This window comes from Pseudonaja textilis, chromosome Z (genome assembly GCF_049901715.1).
Source record: "Pseudonaja textilis isolate UNSWEBS1 chromosome Z, rPseTex1.2, whole genome shotgun sequence".
NCBI lineage: Eukaryota > Metazoa > Chordata > Lepidosauria > Squamata > Elapidae > Pseudonaja > Pseudonaja textilis.
The window spans coordinates 41,679,035-41,695,804 of NC_142008.1; the positions used below are offsets into that span (position 1 = coordinate 41,679,035).

Genomic DNA, 16,770 nt, shown 5'->3' on the forward strand with positions numbered 1-16,770 from the left:
AACCTGGTGGGACCCAGAAGAAGGGCCTTCGCCGTGGTGGCTCCCTCTCTCTGGAATATCATACCCCCAGATATTAGAATGGCCTCCATTCTAGCACTCTTTTGAAAGGCACTGAAGACCTGGTTTTTCCAGCGGGCCTGGGGAACCCAGAGAGGGATGGAGCCCATCAAATGGCTAGTGTGAACTGCTGTTGTTGGGGCAGGGGAGAGAGTTGTTTTTTTGTTTGTTTTTTGTTTTCCGAAATTTTGTTCTATGTATTTTAATTTATTTGATTCTTTTTGTTAGTTTTTTTTGTTTTTTTGTTTTTATTTTTTACATTGTGTAAGCCGCTTTGAGTCGCCATGGGTGAATAGGCAGCAATATAAATTAATTAATTAATTAAATAAATATAATACTGTACTACAACTCATTGGGGCCAAGGGTCAGAGAAATTAATATTTAAAAACCATTTAATCTAAGACATTAATCATTATTACGCTATGTAATTTTGACAGTTAAGACTTGATATTAATTATGTGATTTGAGAACATTGATATTTCAGTGATTTTTAAAAATTCTGGAATATAAGTGTATGTATGTGAATGAGAGAGACAGAGATAGGGAGAAATAATTTTTAGAAAGCAAAAGATTAGAATGATTTAATATATATTTTGCCATATGATAATCTTGCCTTTCCTCTGACAATTTATAATAATGCATGAATCCTGGCTGTCATTTGTGTTGTGATAAGCAAATACTTGGTATTTTTTGTAGCTATTTTGAATGTTGTTGAAACAAAAGTTAAATGTCAGTATTCTTTTAACAGGAGCATATTATTGAATGAACTGCATTTACTCTAGCACAGACAAGTCAAATTCAAGGCCTGTGGGCCAGACCCAGTCCGCGATGTGGTTAGATCTACCCATGGTGCCACCCTGGAGATAGTGAAGGGGCTGGCTGCAATTTTGGCCCCAGCTCACCACAAACTGGCTGGGCGCTCCCCCTGGGTGCACATACAGGAAGTAGTGAGTGTGCAGGGGCTGGCATCCAGGTGAAAAGAAAGTGCTTGCTTACTGTGCTCCGACCCAGGTGGCTACCATAAAGTTGTTGTACATCAGCATGTAGAGCCCCAGCAGTAGCACTATGCCCGTCACCAGCATCTCCTCCTCCATTTCACTGGGCGGCCGCTGCCCTGACTAAGGCCCCCATATGGATAAGCCACAACCACCCACAGTGCTACCACCCTTTCCCCTCTGCTCATCCTTCCTGGACTCGGAGGGAAGAAGGGAGGAAGGGAAGAAATGGCAATGAGAAGGTAGGAGGCAGGGAAGAAAAGAGGGAAGGAAGGAGATTGGAATGAGGGGGAGGGAAGTCATGCATTAGCTCTTGGCCACCAAGAGCCCACCTTTCTCACCATCCCCCTTGCCCTCCTGCTTCTGCTGGTGGTCTCTCATCCTATCGCTAAGGATGCTTTGCTTAGAAAGCCATGTTTCCTCACATGGAGAGGGAGTGAGCCTCTCTCTGACCCACACACTTTGCTCTCCTGCACCTAGCATGAGCAACCTGGCCAAGGAAAGCAAACACAGCAGCAGCCTCTAGGAGGAGGTAAGTGTGGCCAGCTATCCTGTCATGGAAGCAGGGTTGGGCTATTGTGTCCTGGTGCCCCAGGAGCTCGAGGGCCAGGCTGGATAGTTGCTCTCCGCTACCCTGGGCTCCAGGAAGCCAGTGTCATTTTCCAGGGGTTCTCTGCATGGCTTAAGAGGAATGGCAAGGCTACTTTGGCAGATAAGGCTTTGGGGCTTGCCCAGGTCTCACCTTCCACTGGAGACCTCTGGATCCCCCCTTCCAGGCAGCCTGCACTGCCACAGAAGGCGGAGGACAACACTGCTACATGGGTGGCAGCATGGAAGAGAAAGTTTTCAGGAAGCAATTTCCTCTGAGTCCAACTTCTGCCTTGACAGATCTCTAGAGAGAAGAAGGGGGGGAAGGCAGCAAGGGAGCTGCATGAGGAAAGGCTGTCCCAATAAGCCAGCATCCTTACCATACGATTGGAAACGGGGATTCCCTTTCAGGAGGGCGAGCTTCCCTCGTGCAGCACGGGAGCACTGCTCCCTTGCCTCCTCTTCTTGTTCTTCAGAGATCTGTCACATCAGAAGTTGGATTTGGAAGAAACTACTTCATGCAAATATTCTCTTTCACACTTTCATACAAAGCAATGTCATCCTCTACGTCCTGCTTTGCTGAGAGGGAGCACTGGGCAGGGAAATGCCAATGATGTCTGGGATTGGGGGAACATCTTCTTTGGCGTACTATGCACACACACACGAACACACACCATTTCAAGCTTAGAGACTTTTATTCACATCTGAGCTTGCAAACTGCCAATCATGCCTGGTTTGGGAGAAGGTCCTCTCCTTTCTCTGTGGATAAAAGCTCCCAAACTTAGAATGCAGTGTGTGTATGTGTAAGTGCACATACATATATGGACCTGCTTGGCTGCCAGCAGTTTGGGAAGGCCAGGAGCTTGTAGGGCACTGAATTGTCCTCAGGTTGAGTTAGCCCATGCAATTTGTTTTGTCTTGAATCAGTCATGCCCAGTGAGTGGTATCAAACTGGCCATGCCCATACACCTATGGCGACCTGGCTATGACCATTCAGCCACATCAATCTAGTGATGTCCATCTGGCCGCTATGAGTCGTCATAGTCTTACATGCAACTGGCCCTTTGAGGGCAACCATAATGCTGATGTGGTCCTCAATGAAACTGAATTTGACACTTCTGCTTTAGCACAATATGCATAATATACAATTAATTAAATCTCAACTCTTTTTTTACATCCTCCTTTACCTGGAGACACAAAACAGTCTACAAATTATTGAAGCATACCTACAACACACTGCAAGAGGAACAGCTGCAGGTTACCTTTTCACCAATTCCAATTCAAATATTGCACAACTTCATTGCTCATCATGACTTTGTCTTTTCACTGGCACTGTTCTAGATTAGTGTTACAATTGTTTATCTTGCTAAGGAAAAATAAACCATGATATGAACACAAGAACTTGAGAAACATTGCCCTTTACATGAGGTATATTTGGACTGAACATTGTGGGGTATTTGGTATACTCTGAGCTTGGTTGTTTTCTTGCAGATGTTTCATTACCAAACTAGGTAATATCATCAATGCTAGTAGGGAGTGTAGTTTGCTCTCATTTTTATTTACTAGAGACTTGATCTGTCCATGTCCAGTGTTGGTGAGAGTGATCATCGTGGTTCATTGATTGGACTGTTTACTTTTAGTTTGTTGGGAAGTTCCTTGATAGGGTAATGTTAGCTTTTCATTGTTGGTCTAATGTTAATCTTGTTAATTTCTGCTCATCTGGGTGTTGTTTGCTGGTGAGCAAGTGTTTTAATTTTTGTTTTCTTTTTAGGGTTTTGATTATCTCTTTTGAATAGTATGTAGATGTTGTTTCTATATGACTGTTGATGGCCAGGCTTCCAGGAAATCTTTAGCATTTTTGGATTTTGCTTGGTTCAGGATGCTCAATTTCCTAGTTGAAACTATGGTTACGTTTGTCCATGTTGTGAAACTAAAGGAGTTTTCATCACATGTTCTGACTGCAAATTGATTTTCATGAATGTGCTCTGCTAATTTATCTTACATAGCAGCTGTCCTTATACTGTATGTTGTAGATGATTCCTGTTTTTTTTTTTCCTGAGCTGCTGGCTCTTTTGGTTTATTTAGGATGTTGTTGGAGGGCTTTATATGGTTTGTGAGCTATGGTGATACCATCTGGTTCTAATTGTTGATAGTTTATGGGATGTTTTTAATATATGGCAGCATTACCCTTTTTACAGCTTATTTGGTTGGGCTATATTGAGATGAGTGGTCACGTACTTCATTATAAAGTTATATGGTCATCTATTTTGTTGAGAGATGTTGTATAAATGAACTGTTTTCTTTTTCTAATATTCAAGAAACATTGGCTGTACATGAAGTGAGATATTAAAACTGGACAGCTATGAAGTATAAATGGTTTAGATGGCATGTTGTCTTTTAGACTGGATTAAATAAGATCATTTTAATAAGCTTCTACTAACTCTGACCTGTAACTGAATATAGTGAATATAGAAATATCAACACTTTTAAAATATCTTTGTTTTTTAATCTTTAAAAAAACTGTTAGCAAAATTACCTCCTTTACTCTGAATCAGAAATAGAATTATTTTCCACTAACATTTAGGAAATAATTCAAACAGTCATAACAGGGGGAAAGTATATAATATTCAACATTACACATAAAAATTACTATATGTTAACATATTATTAGAAATAAAAACATCTAATACATAATTCCATTTGAAGTGAAATTCTGTTGCAATGTTACGTTTAATGACAGATTAAAAAATCACTACGCACTTATCTGTAAATAAAGTTCCAATTGTAAAATTAATTATCCTACGCAACAGATGGTCATCACTCATCTCATTGCCTTATGTCACCTTCCTCTACTTACTTGAATTCCTGCATAACTACTATAGTTTCTTCACAGCTATTTCACCTGTCAGTTTATTCAGGAGAGAAGTGAGTATTTGTATATGTTTTCTGGTTAATGGTGAGTAATAAAAATGTGATGAGTTTATCAAGATGAGCTGCCATTAAATGTCAATTTTCAATAACCAGTTCCAAAGGAAAAAGCACATCATTGAGAAAAATGCTGTTTTTCTCTTTGCAGACTACTTCTGTATCATAGAAAGCTTCTGAATTTTATATTCTACCCAAAGTTATTACATGTGTTATACAGCAGGCAATCAGGCTGTGGCCTACAACTGGGCCTTGAGCAATTCGGAACTGGATTGTGGAAATGGCAGGCAAGTGCATGGGTACATCCCCACTTGCATAAGGAGCGAGTGAACACATGCATGCACACTCTATTTGTGTGAGGGGGGGTGCAGGTGCACAGCATACACACAAATGGAATTACGTGCCCATTGCTTGCGCAGAACCACTCTCTCTACCCCCGTGCTCGTCTGCAAAGCCAGAAAGGTTGGAGAATTCTGTTATACAAGCACTTACAAACTGATAAGCGGATTAATAGATAAAATACAGAAATAAGAGGCTAGGAACATGGCACCTTCTAAGATTTTGGCCATTTAAACTATAAATTTAACCTATCTGCAATAATATTATGCACAATAAACTTTGAGTCTACAAGTTGGCTATCTCTGCCTTAGAAAAAATTTGTTTTGAAAATTTAGAAGAAAGGAATATCCATCTCTTGTTCCAGATTCATTTTCATAACGCAAAATCATGGCAGCTAACCATTAAATCTAAATCAAGTCTGAACAACGTGCACTCAATTTATTATTCTCTAATTTGTAATAGTAGCATTTCAACTACAACTTTTTAAATCTATGTTATCATTAATTTACTTAGAGTTAAATAAATGTACCATTTTTCCTTTTGGGCAGTCAAGATGGTATGCATAATGCTCTCTCCTCTAATTTAATCATAAAAAATAACTATTTGAAATAGATTAAGTTGATAAACTGTAACTGCCTAACAATCAATTAATTACATAACTGAGTATATTTTTGAACCAGGTGCTTCTTTGGTCTGAGTCGAATCTTACAAACATTAATTTATATAAGCTGATGGAAAGCATAAACTAAAATCTATTTGTGTTCATTTTACATAATTTCTTTAAAAAATTAAATAATAAAGGGACTAACCCTCTATGTATTAAACATTTTACTCAACCTTGATAGGGATATGTGTTCTAAGAACCATAATTTTGCTTTAACTCTGCTCTGTATTTTATTCCTATTAAAATGATCTTTATACAGAGAAATTAGAGCACAATATTTATAGTATATTTAATACAATATCTTACTTTTAATTAAGATTATAAAATGCTGATATCTCTGAAACATTACATTATTTTATACTAAGCAAGAAAACATCAGTAGCCATTTACCATGTATACAGGACGCATTCTGTATTAATTTATCATTCTTATGGTGTTTTATTTGCAAAATTTTTGCTATGAACACTAATAGTTAAGGAAGCCATCTGCACTAATTTGCCAGGGGGACACAAAATGAGCAAGGTGAAACTGTATGCTTCAACAGAACACAGCTGGCTAATGCTAGAATTTCTAACTTATGCTAGGCTTCTTGCTTGCTTGCTAAAAAATAACAACAGAAGGAGGACATTCCAAATTGTTTCCTGGACTTAAGAATAATAAATCAATTCCTGCTGCCAATCATACAATACATTCTTTTCCCTTCAAACTATATTTTAATGACATGTTAAATAAAATCATGGTAGTATGGGCAAACTTAAACCCCTAGTGTTTAATTTCACATAGGTTAAGAGATGCCTAAATGGAGGAACGGAAATTGACAATGAGAAGAAAAGTTGAAAAGTTAAGGATTTAATTAGAAAGAAAAATAAATAATTAAGAAGGAAAAGAAAAGAGGCAACTTTCACTGCTTATGGAACTGAACCTGCAAATCCCAAGCACATGATTCCAGCAGGCTATCCTGAGGAAATGTAACTCTTGATGTAAGATTTGTTGCAAGCGTAGTTTAGTTTATTGTCATTGCACCTCGTACAATGAAATCAAACACCATTTTCAGTGCACATCATGACCATCACCATGAAAATAAACACAAACACACATCCTTCACCCTCCACACATTGAACTGAAAATCCCGACACCGCACCAATATACAGCAGAATTCAAAAGAATTCTGGCCTGGGATAGAAGCTGTCTTTCAGCCTATTTGTCCTTGTTTTTATTATTCCGTACTGTCTGCCAGATGGTAATAGTTCAAAAAAAGGGTTCCCAGGATGAAATGGATCTTTGAGAATGTTTTGAACTTTCTTAAGGCAGCGGGAGCTATAAAGCTCTTCCAAAGAGGGGAGAGGGTAACCAATGATCTTCTGGGCAATGACATTAACTCTCTGGAGTGCTTTCCTATCTGCCTATGTGCAATTGGCAAACTATACAGAGGTGCAGTAAGTTCAAATACTCTTTATGATGCAGCGGTAGAAGGTCACCAGCAAATTTTCATTCAGTTGTTGTTTTCTGAGAACTCTCAGGTAGTATTATCTCTGCTGGGCCCTTTTGACCAGGGCTGCAATGTGGGCACCCCAGGTCAGGTCCTCTTTTATGGTAACACCCAGAAACTTAACAGTGGCCATTTGCTCCACTCAGTCTCCACTGATAAGCAAGGGCTGGATGTCTGATCTGTTCCTTCTATAGTCCACTATAAGCTCCTTGGTCTTATTGGTGTTGAGGACCAAGTTATTGTCTCCACACCACCAAAGCAACCGGTCTACCTCATCTCGATAGGCAAACTCATCCCCCCTGGAGATGAGTCCCACCACTGTTGTATCATCTGCAAATTACTAGCGTGAGTGGGAATGCATTCATGCACATAAAGAGTATAGAGTAAGGGACTCAAAACGCAACCCTGTAGTGTACCAGTGTTAAATATAAGGGCCGAAGAGGTATGATTACCTAATCTGACCCTCTGTGAGCAGCCAGACAGAAATCCATAATCCAAAGGCAGAATGAATAAGAAAGTCCAAGATCCAGAAGTTTAGACACTAGTCTATGTGGAAGAATTGTGTTAAATGCAGAACTAAACTCTACAAAAGCATCCTCACATAGCTCCCTGCTGTTCTAGATGAGTCAGAGCAGTGTGAAGAGTGATGGCTATAGCGCTCTCTGTAGATCTATTTCTTCTGTAATGCAAACTGGTGTTTATCAAATGTATGCGGAAGACCAGAAATGATGTGCCAGCAGACCAATTTCTCAAAGCCCTTTATGATGGTAGGAGTGAGTGCCACTGGTCTGTAATCGTTGAGGTTATTGATAGGGAACTTCTTTGGCAGCGGAACAATGGTGGAAGCCTTCAAACAAGATGGAATAGTGGGCTGGGATAAAGACCAATTGAAGATCCTGATCAGCACAGTCATTAAGCACTCGGCCAGAGATACCATCAGGACCAGCAGCCTTTCTAGGCTCCAAAGCTCTCAAAATGCTCCTCACCTCCTGTTCCTCCACAATGAGGTGGGGGCTACATTTGGCTGATGGTTGCATTTTAGCTGTCTCTTTAGCTGTTAGTCACTTAAATGCTTATAACATTTTTACATTGATAATCTAATGTCTGCCTAAATCTGGAAGTTAGAGTTGTTAAACATGCTCTCCCCCACTCCCCAAAGATATAAAAGAGCAAGCACCTTTGTTTCAGAGGTGGCATTCAACCGGTTCGCACCTATTCGGGAGAACCGGTAGCAGGGATTTGGTGTGGGTCGCAGAACTGATGATGATCCCTGGCTGGCCACACTCCCAAACTGGGTCACCCCATCACCCGCTTGTCCTGGTTGCTCTCCTAGCTTTCCATACCACGTGGTGGCCATGGGGCAGCTTGGGTGTATGTGCACATGTGCAGCAGCCCCAGGACATCCGCCTGCCTGCCCGCCCTCCCGGAGCATATTTTCTTCCTTCTCCCGGTGGTGGATGCACCTCTTCCAGCCCAGCCTGGCCAGCAAGCAGGTGGGTGGGTGGATATCCCGGGACTTCTCGCCCCCCTTATCGCCAATGCCTGCAGCAGCAGCCTCTCGGCCAGCTTAGCCAGGAGCCACTGTTCCCAGGTTTCTACTCACCCGTGGTTGGTCAACGCCTCTTCACTTTGCCTGAAGTGGCTGGTCCTGCCCCTCAACCTCCCCTCCTTCGCCTGGCCTGAGAAGGGTAATGGCAGGGGATAGTGAAGCAGTTGGGTCCCTATCTTCCCCTCTCTTTCCGCCACTCTCTGTGTCTCTGTACGTGTGCCGGTCGCAAGTGGAGAAGGGTCACCTGAAGGGACTGGCTGAACAAGGATCGCCAGCTGCGCTGAAAGCGTCTCATCAATTTCCATTTAACATCACCAGTGCCTCCAGCTCCAACCACGCAGAGGCAGACATGCGTGTGTGCTTGCCATTCCCACCTACCCACCTTATCTGCGCGTGGTGGCCCTACCCCCCCCATGAGGGAGAAGACTGTGTTTTTGCTTCAGCCCACCCCCGTTGCTGAATTTCGCTACCACCGACTCCTTGGTGGCAACCGATCATGGGACCACTATCTCCTCAAGTGCCAGCCTCAGTGTTACTCGCTGAAAGTGGGGGGAAAAACATACACACAAAGCCGAACCAGCGGCAGTCTCAGCAGTAGTCCCAGTAGAAGCAGCAGCAGTGGTTTCACCCTGCCCGCAGCTATCAGCCGCCCCGAGCTAAAGAAGCTGGCTGCATCAGGGGAGTCAATCAGCTGAACGCGCAAAACAAGGTGCCTCGGACTGCCTGCAGTTCTCCTTCCTCCTCCCCCCATCCTCTTTCAGGGGCTTCCCACCCACCACTCTGCTCTGTGCGTGGGTCTGGCCGGCTGCCTCTTTCCTATGCTGCCTTCCCCTCAACAATTCTGTTCAGCGCTCATTCCCTCTCAGCCCTCCACCCCCCCACACCTGCTCAACCCCCCACCCCGCCTCAGATCATGAAAGAGATGAGTGAAGGAAAAGGGGGTGGGACTGATACTGTGGAAGATGCCACCCACGAAGGCAGAAAAGGCTTGGGAAGAATGGAAGGAGCTTTTTCATGTGCTCTCTTCTGAGCCCTACCACCCGCAAATCCCCCCGCTCACCTCTTCTCCTTCCCCGAGCCCTGCCAGTGTAGTCTGCAAATCCCTTCACTTTCCACTCCATGCTGCAAAGCTTGACAGCCCCCCAAATGCTGCAGAGCTCCATCCCGCAGCATATTACAAAACTCAACCTCTCTCTTTCCCTCCCCCTCACCCCACCACCCCGAACACATGCTCTGCACGACAACCAGCAGAAAGCAAGTCAATGCAGCTTTCTTCCTTCTTCAGGTTGGGAGGGGGAACTTTTCACTCTGGTTGTTCGTGCCCTGTGGAAGCTCCTCTGTTCGCTGCCGTCCCTTGAAAGTAGCGAAGAGCGCTTGGCCCAGCTGCGGCTTTGAGACAGAGAGAGAGAGAAAGACAGACAGACATTGATATATATAGAGAGAGAGACAGAGACAGAGACAGAGAGAGAGAGTAGGGAAAATAAGGAGAAGGGCAGAGAGAGAGACAGAGATACAGAAGGGGGAGAGACCCATAGAGAGAGACACACAGGGCGGGGAAGGAAAGAAAGAGAGAGAAAAAGAGAGGGAAAGAAAAAAAGAGGGAATGAGAGAGAGAAGAAAGAAAAGAAAAAAGAGAAAGAAAGAAAAAAGAGAAAGGAAGGAAAAAGAGAAAGGAAGCAAAAGGAAGAAAGGGAGAGATGGAAGGAAGGGACAAAGAAAGAAAAAGAAAGAATGAGAGGGAGGTAGGAGACCATGAATGAGATATATGAATGGGTAGATAAATACATGGAAGGAGGGAGGGAGGGAGAGAGAAAAAAAGGAGAAGAAGGAAGGACACAAACCCTGGCTTCAGAAGACTCTCTGAAGCACACAGCAATTTAGGGCTGGCCTGCAAGGGATCTCAGAGGTCATCTAGTCCAACCCCCTCTTCCAGCAGGAGATCCTTACAGAATCATAGAATAGCAGAGTTAGAAGTAAGTGTGTTTGTGTGTGTGTGTGTGTGTGTGTGTGTGTGTGTGTGGCTGTCAAAACTCCAAAACATATCAAGTACTCTGGGGAGATCAGTCATAAATTAGAACACTTGCTAAGCAACCGGCCATTAAGTGAGGACCACTTGTATTTGGTTTGCTGATCATATGGTCACCTGACCACGACCACCCACACGACCACAAAGACATGCCCACAAACCCATTCCCATCTGGTCATGTGATCATAAAGCCATGCCCACAGAGTCACATGACCAGCCACACCCACAAATTAAGCCATGCCCACAGAACCGGTAGAAAAAAAATTGAATACCACCACTGCTTTGGTTCTATTTTCCATGGTTTTATCATAGTACACCAATTATATTTGTAAACTCTGAAGCACTGAACTGTAAAATATATCTAGAAATATGATAGTAGAGGGAACACATATGATGGATGAAAATCACTGAAAGTTGCTGTTTGATGTGTTTTAAATTTAACATTTTAACATTTCCTGTATTTAAAAATTAATCAAACCAAATACTTACAGTCCATAAATTTGTGGTGCAATCTCAAGCCTGTTCAAATGCATGTAGAGTTCAGTGTCATGTTTCTTCAGCAAATGATCTTGGATCTGATTAACTTTTGCAACAATAGCTATTGATGGACCTAAGTCTTGTGGTCTTGCAAACGGAATAGGGGTCATCACAGCATCTTTTTCCTATTAAAATTGATAAAAACAAGAAAAATAAATTTAATCATTTATTAACTGAGATGCCCATATGAGTTTACAAAAAAATAATCATGACTGTGGAAGCATAAATATATATCTCTTGCAACTGAACATTCTACTAGAGGGAAAGAAAAATTTCCATTTAGGATTCCAGATTTAAAAGTTCTAAGCAGTACTGTTAAATTTATTAATCTATAAAGACTACAAACCAAATATGATAAGTCAACAATATCAAGAGGACATTCTTCCCATTGCACTATAAAAATGCAGCTCGGAGATGCCATGGTATCTAATTTAAAAGTCAAATGAATAGATGGGCTTGACTTTCATTCTATTACGTAGGGTGTGTTTGATTAGCCTGTTCCAGGTAAATGATGGTCTTTGAGGGTTTCCAGATGAGATTGCCCCAGTTTGAAAGAGGCCGTAGTTTAGCCAAAGAATGAGCAGGGGCTAGCCCCTGGGCCATATTTCTCATGCAATCTTTTACTGTGTGCCAATCTGGGCTGTTCCTTGGCTTTCCAAGATGCTCAGGATGATGTAGTGCCGGAAGAGAAGCCTGAAGAACAGATGGACAAAGTTGACTGAACAAAGTGTTGCTGACATTACTGGGAAAGTGTTGCTGACATTGTGGCAATAAGGGCAGAGAACAGCTATTTTTTTGTCCTAATTATTCCAAATGACAAAGATGTAATGCCTCCATTTAAAGGTAGTCATTTCCATGCCTCCATTTCCTAAAGGTAGTCATTTCTGGTGAAGAACAAGTCTCTGGAGGTGAGTATATTATGCAATTCAGGTATAATACAAAGCATTAATTATCACCGTCAAAGACCTCCATGGCACAGAGACTGATATATGCCCATTCCTGGACAAAAAAGCCCTTCTCATAGTTACCTACAACCTAGTCACCTCCCATTTGGACTACTTAAAGTAATTTAAGTGCAACTACCCTTGAAGAATATCTTGAAATTTCAGTTGATTCAAATTGCAGTGTGTCATGTCTACTAGACCCTGATTTGTTTTTGGAACTCAAGATGTTGGTCAACACCCTCAGGTACCTATTATCATCTTTGGTGGACATGTATGAGGGCAAGCAAATATTGGACAAAAATACACACGTGATTGGAGAAGATGATTAAGCAACACATAGATTTTAAACCAGAAATATTTTTGTTAGGTATAATACCAGAAAATTATGACAAAGGGACTATATACTTAATGTATTGACAATAGCAAGAATAATATTTGCACAATACTGGAAAAATGAGAACACCCCACCAGATGAAAATATAATCCAGAAAATATTAGACTGTGCAGAGATGGATAGATGGACATTGAAAATAAAAGATAAAGAAGAATACAATTTAACATGGAACAGGTTTTATCAATGGTTAGAGATAAGAGGTAGAAATTAGATAAAGAAAGAGTATTGTTGGGATCAAGTAAAATATGAATGTTGTTTATAATTATATGTAAATCAATATATTTAAGAGGAACAAAGATAAGCGAATAAAATTATAAATATGATTAGAAATTACTTTGTTATATTATTATTATTGTTATTTTCAGTATATGTTATCCTTTTGGTTCTTTTTTCTCTTTCTTTTTTGTAAAATTGTATGCCCAGACATTACACTGCATTGAAAATACATATATATATAAAAAAAAACTTGATCAGAATAAAAAGATGTTGGTCAACACCTTTAAAATCCTACATGACTTGGGGCCTTTGAAGGACTACCACTCCCTTGTTACATCTATCCAGTGCACCAGAATAGGAAGGCATAGCATGTTGTGGGTCCTATCTATTAAGGATATACATCTGATGGGACAGCAACATAAATTTGTTTAATAAATAAATATATGAGGGACCACTCTTTTCCAGTTATTTCTGCCCATTTGATGCAATTAGACAGAATGGATGCACTTCAAGTCCCATTAATTAGGCAATATTATCTTTTGGGATCCAAAAAAAATGCCCTCTTTGCTACAGAACCTGCTTTTGAAATTGCACCACAAAGATCTATATGGATAAAATCTGATGATGTTCAGAAAGTTGTTAAAAATCTGGTTAGTTTTCTAGCTTTTTGTGGCAGAATGAAAAGTAAGATCCTTGGGTGGTTTCTTTTTGCTTATATATTGATCTGGATTCTTTTTTCATTTTGCATTTGTAAGCCACACAGAGTTGCTAAAAGTTGGGCATGAAGAAAAAGACAGCAATTGATGCTGAAAACTGCATAAAGATTACTAATCTCTGTCTGAAAAAGACTAATGTAATTTTGTTTTAATGTGGTACAGTACACATGAATAGGGAACTATAAAATTTGTTTACTATAAACCTTTTAAGTTGTCCAAGACTAAAATCTTCAAAGATATTATTACAACATATTTTAAATGGTATATTTACTCTCATTCAATATTATACGTAATTAAATAAAAATATTTTTATATATGAATTTTTATCAACAGGTACCTTTTGACTTTCATGCTCATAGGTTGAAAACCAATGTTCCGCTGTTTTCATTAGATGGGTGAACATTGCACTGAAAGAGATTACATCATTATATAAGAAAAATAATTGTAATAATCAGAATCATAAATTTAAGAACAAATGAAAATTACTGAACATACTATGCATCATGCTCCAAGTAGTCAGGATTCAAAAGAACTTTCATCTCCTCACTGGAAAAAATATATACATATTTAAACATTTATTTCTGAAATTTCCTTAAATAACTTCAAACAGAAATACAAGCTAAGTAAAACTAGCCTTTATCACTAAAATTATAATTCAAGTTTAGACAAATGGAGCCTTTACTCTCTCTATAGATCAGTCTTTCTATAGATCAGGAAAAAAACTAGTTACCTTGTCTTCAGAACAATGAAAGAACTATCTAATTATTCAAAATAACTAATTACTGAATACCACAATATATTATTTCAATACATTTGATCTAGAATAATTGATTACTGTTTGTTCAAAACAAACAAAAAGCTTACCAGACAAATACAATATTAAAACAGTACTTTATTTTAATAAAAACAATAATTTTATTTACCAGCAATTAATCAATTACAATAATTCTTATTCATTTTTTTTGCGGTTAGAACTCTAATATGAAAAGAGAAGCATAATATCCCCAGCGAATGCACCACTGAAAAATAAAATACTTTTTTTTCTTCATTAGATCCTGCACATATTAACCAAATTTCATACATATGCATGGAAATAATTTGCATCTTGGAGATTCTCCCCCCGCTTTTTTTGCTTCCGGAAAAAGCTCTTTAGGTTAATTAGTATTCAAAATGATATTACTAAGTAATAGTTCTCTTGATATATTGTTTTAACTGCTGTTGCCAAAAATAAATATAATAAACCAATTTACTGGAATTTTAAGACTCCTAGATGCTGAGTATAATAGAAAAGGACTTATTCAAAGTATGAGCAATACAGGATTAAGAGTGATTAAGAGTGCTCCCTTAGCGAACATTCGAAGTTATGCAAAAAGAACCTCCTGGTGTTTATGAACAAGTCCCCAAACTACGGATCTTGTAGCACCTCAGCAATTATTCTCCCTCACGAACAACTGCAGAGGCTTTGCAATATTTGTCTTGCACTTTGCTCGCATGGAGGTTAGGAGGGGTGGGCCAGGTTAGGAGGGGTGGGCCCCGCCCCCGCCCCCGCCCCTCTGACACTCTGTGCAGGACAAATGTCGCAGTGCCGGGCGAGACCTGAACACACCAAAATGAAGCTGTGGAGGAACACGGCATAATTGAAAGGCTGGAGAACAGACAGCTTGTTAGATCTTCACACAATAAGTGACCTGGTGCAGCAGGTTGTGGGGGAATCAACTGTGGGGGACATGAGATATTTCAGTGTGTCAGGGGGCCTTGGATGGTCTTAAGCAGGTGGCTTTCCATCATTTAGCCCCCACATGGCATTCCCCAACCTGAAATGCCTCATGTGCACTTAACGAATTGTGCATTTGGTTAGTGAATGTGTGGGTGAAAGGAGGGAGTGATTCAAGGTATAAGATTCACTCCCATGAATTCTCAGGTTATGAATGAAATTGCCAAGCTCCATTACATTCGTAACTTGAGGACCACTATATTAAGTAGTTTCAACATGTAAATCTTTTCAGATTGGGTCTAAAATCTTTCTGAGGACTGAATATGAAAGCCTATTAAGTTATTCATAAAGTTATATATTGAGCTTATCTGTGAAATGTATGTTTTCTTCTTATGCATATAGGGGTTTTACTATTGTGACATATTTTAAAATATGCTTGCATTCATACGCTTACATTTATTTAACATGAAATCCAAACAGCAATATATTAAGTTTGGATATATACTGTACAGTTATGTTTTAAGATTTAAAATAAAAAATAATATATATCGTTAAATTTCTTGTATTAGTATTTATTATCTACTATATCTAACTACAACAGTAGAAGTAAGCAACACAGCAGTTTCAGACTTTGGAAAGCTTCATCAATGTTAAAATATGTTCCTTTGTGATTGTAGCATTCTTCAAATATAATAAGATTTGGTAACTGACAAGTGTCATAGATACTACCCTTGGAGTTCCAAATGCATACTCTATTTTAGTAGCAATGTATTTGTATGAAAAAAAATTGTATGCCTACCTTGGTTGTGCTGCTTCACTTGCATGTAGAAAAGCTTGGTGGTCACAATGCAGAATAAAGACAATTGGTGCTAAAAGTTCATGCATGCCCTACAATTAAAAAGAAAACTCTATATTTTGTCTAGTGTATCAGAATTTATCAACTCTGTATTACTGAGTGCTTTTAATATAGATTACATTTTAATCAGTATTTACAGTATTCTCAAACAAATGGAAAAATCACAGGATTTTAAAATAGCAGAGTATCAAGGAGTTCACCACATTTAGATCTATTTAAAACTCTTTCTTTTGTTTAAAAAATACTATTGTGAATAATAACAGCTCTACAATGAAGAAAGCCCATAGCCACTGTGGTTTTCATTGAGGATCAAGACTAGTACCTAATCAATGATTACTAGTCCTGATGTTAGTACAGAGTCTCCTCAATGGTAGGAAATTACATTTTATAACAATTACAGAGAATGATAAGTGAAGAATATCAACATCCATGCTGTGAAATAACTGAATTAACCTAGTTGACCACTAACTATATGACACAGACTGATGGCCTATATAAATATTTTACCTGATTACAGTAGTCCAGGGTTGTCAAACCTGGTATCACTGAGGACCGCATCAGGGTTGTGTTTGACTTCGGTGGGCCAAGGTGGGCATGGCCAGGGTGAGCATGGCCAGTTCAACATCGACATTTGTGTCAGAGGCACCTGTGCTGACTCAAGTGCTCAGCCAGCAAAAATGGGTTCCTGAGCTCCGTTTTCACCCATGACAGCTTCCCGCAACATCTTGCAAGTGAAAACGGAGCTTGGGAGGGACGCCCGC

At 39.9% G+C, this 16,770-nt stretch overlaps 1 protein-coding gene across 6 annotated transcripts in view; it reads right to left on the minus strand.

Moving 5' to 3' along the window:
• The window catches only part of TBC1D5 (TBC1 domain family member 5), a 438,974-nt gene that overhangs the window by 158,924 nt on the left and 263,280 nt on the right, over positions 1-16,770 (minus strand). For all 6 annotated transcript variants that reach the window (XM_087917673.1, XM_026708141.2, XM_087917675.1 and 3 more), the window contains 4 exons: positions 15,953-16,041; positions 13,935-13,985; positions 13,777-13,846; positions 11,122-11,294 (listed from right to left, as the gene is read on the minus strand). In XM_087917673.1, coding sequence (XP_087773799.1) covers positions 11,122-11,294; positions 13,777-13,846; positions 13,935-13,985; positions 15,953-16,041 — 383 coding nt within the window. The remainder of the gene's footprint in view (positions 1-11,121; positions 11,295-13,776; positions 13,847-13,934; positions 13,986-15,952; positions 16,042-16,770) is intronic.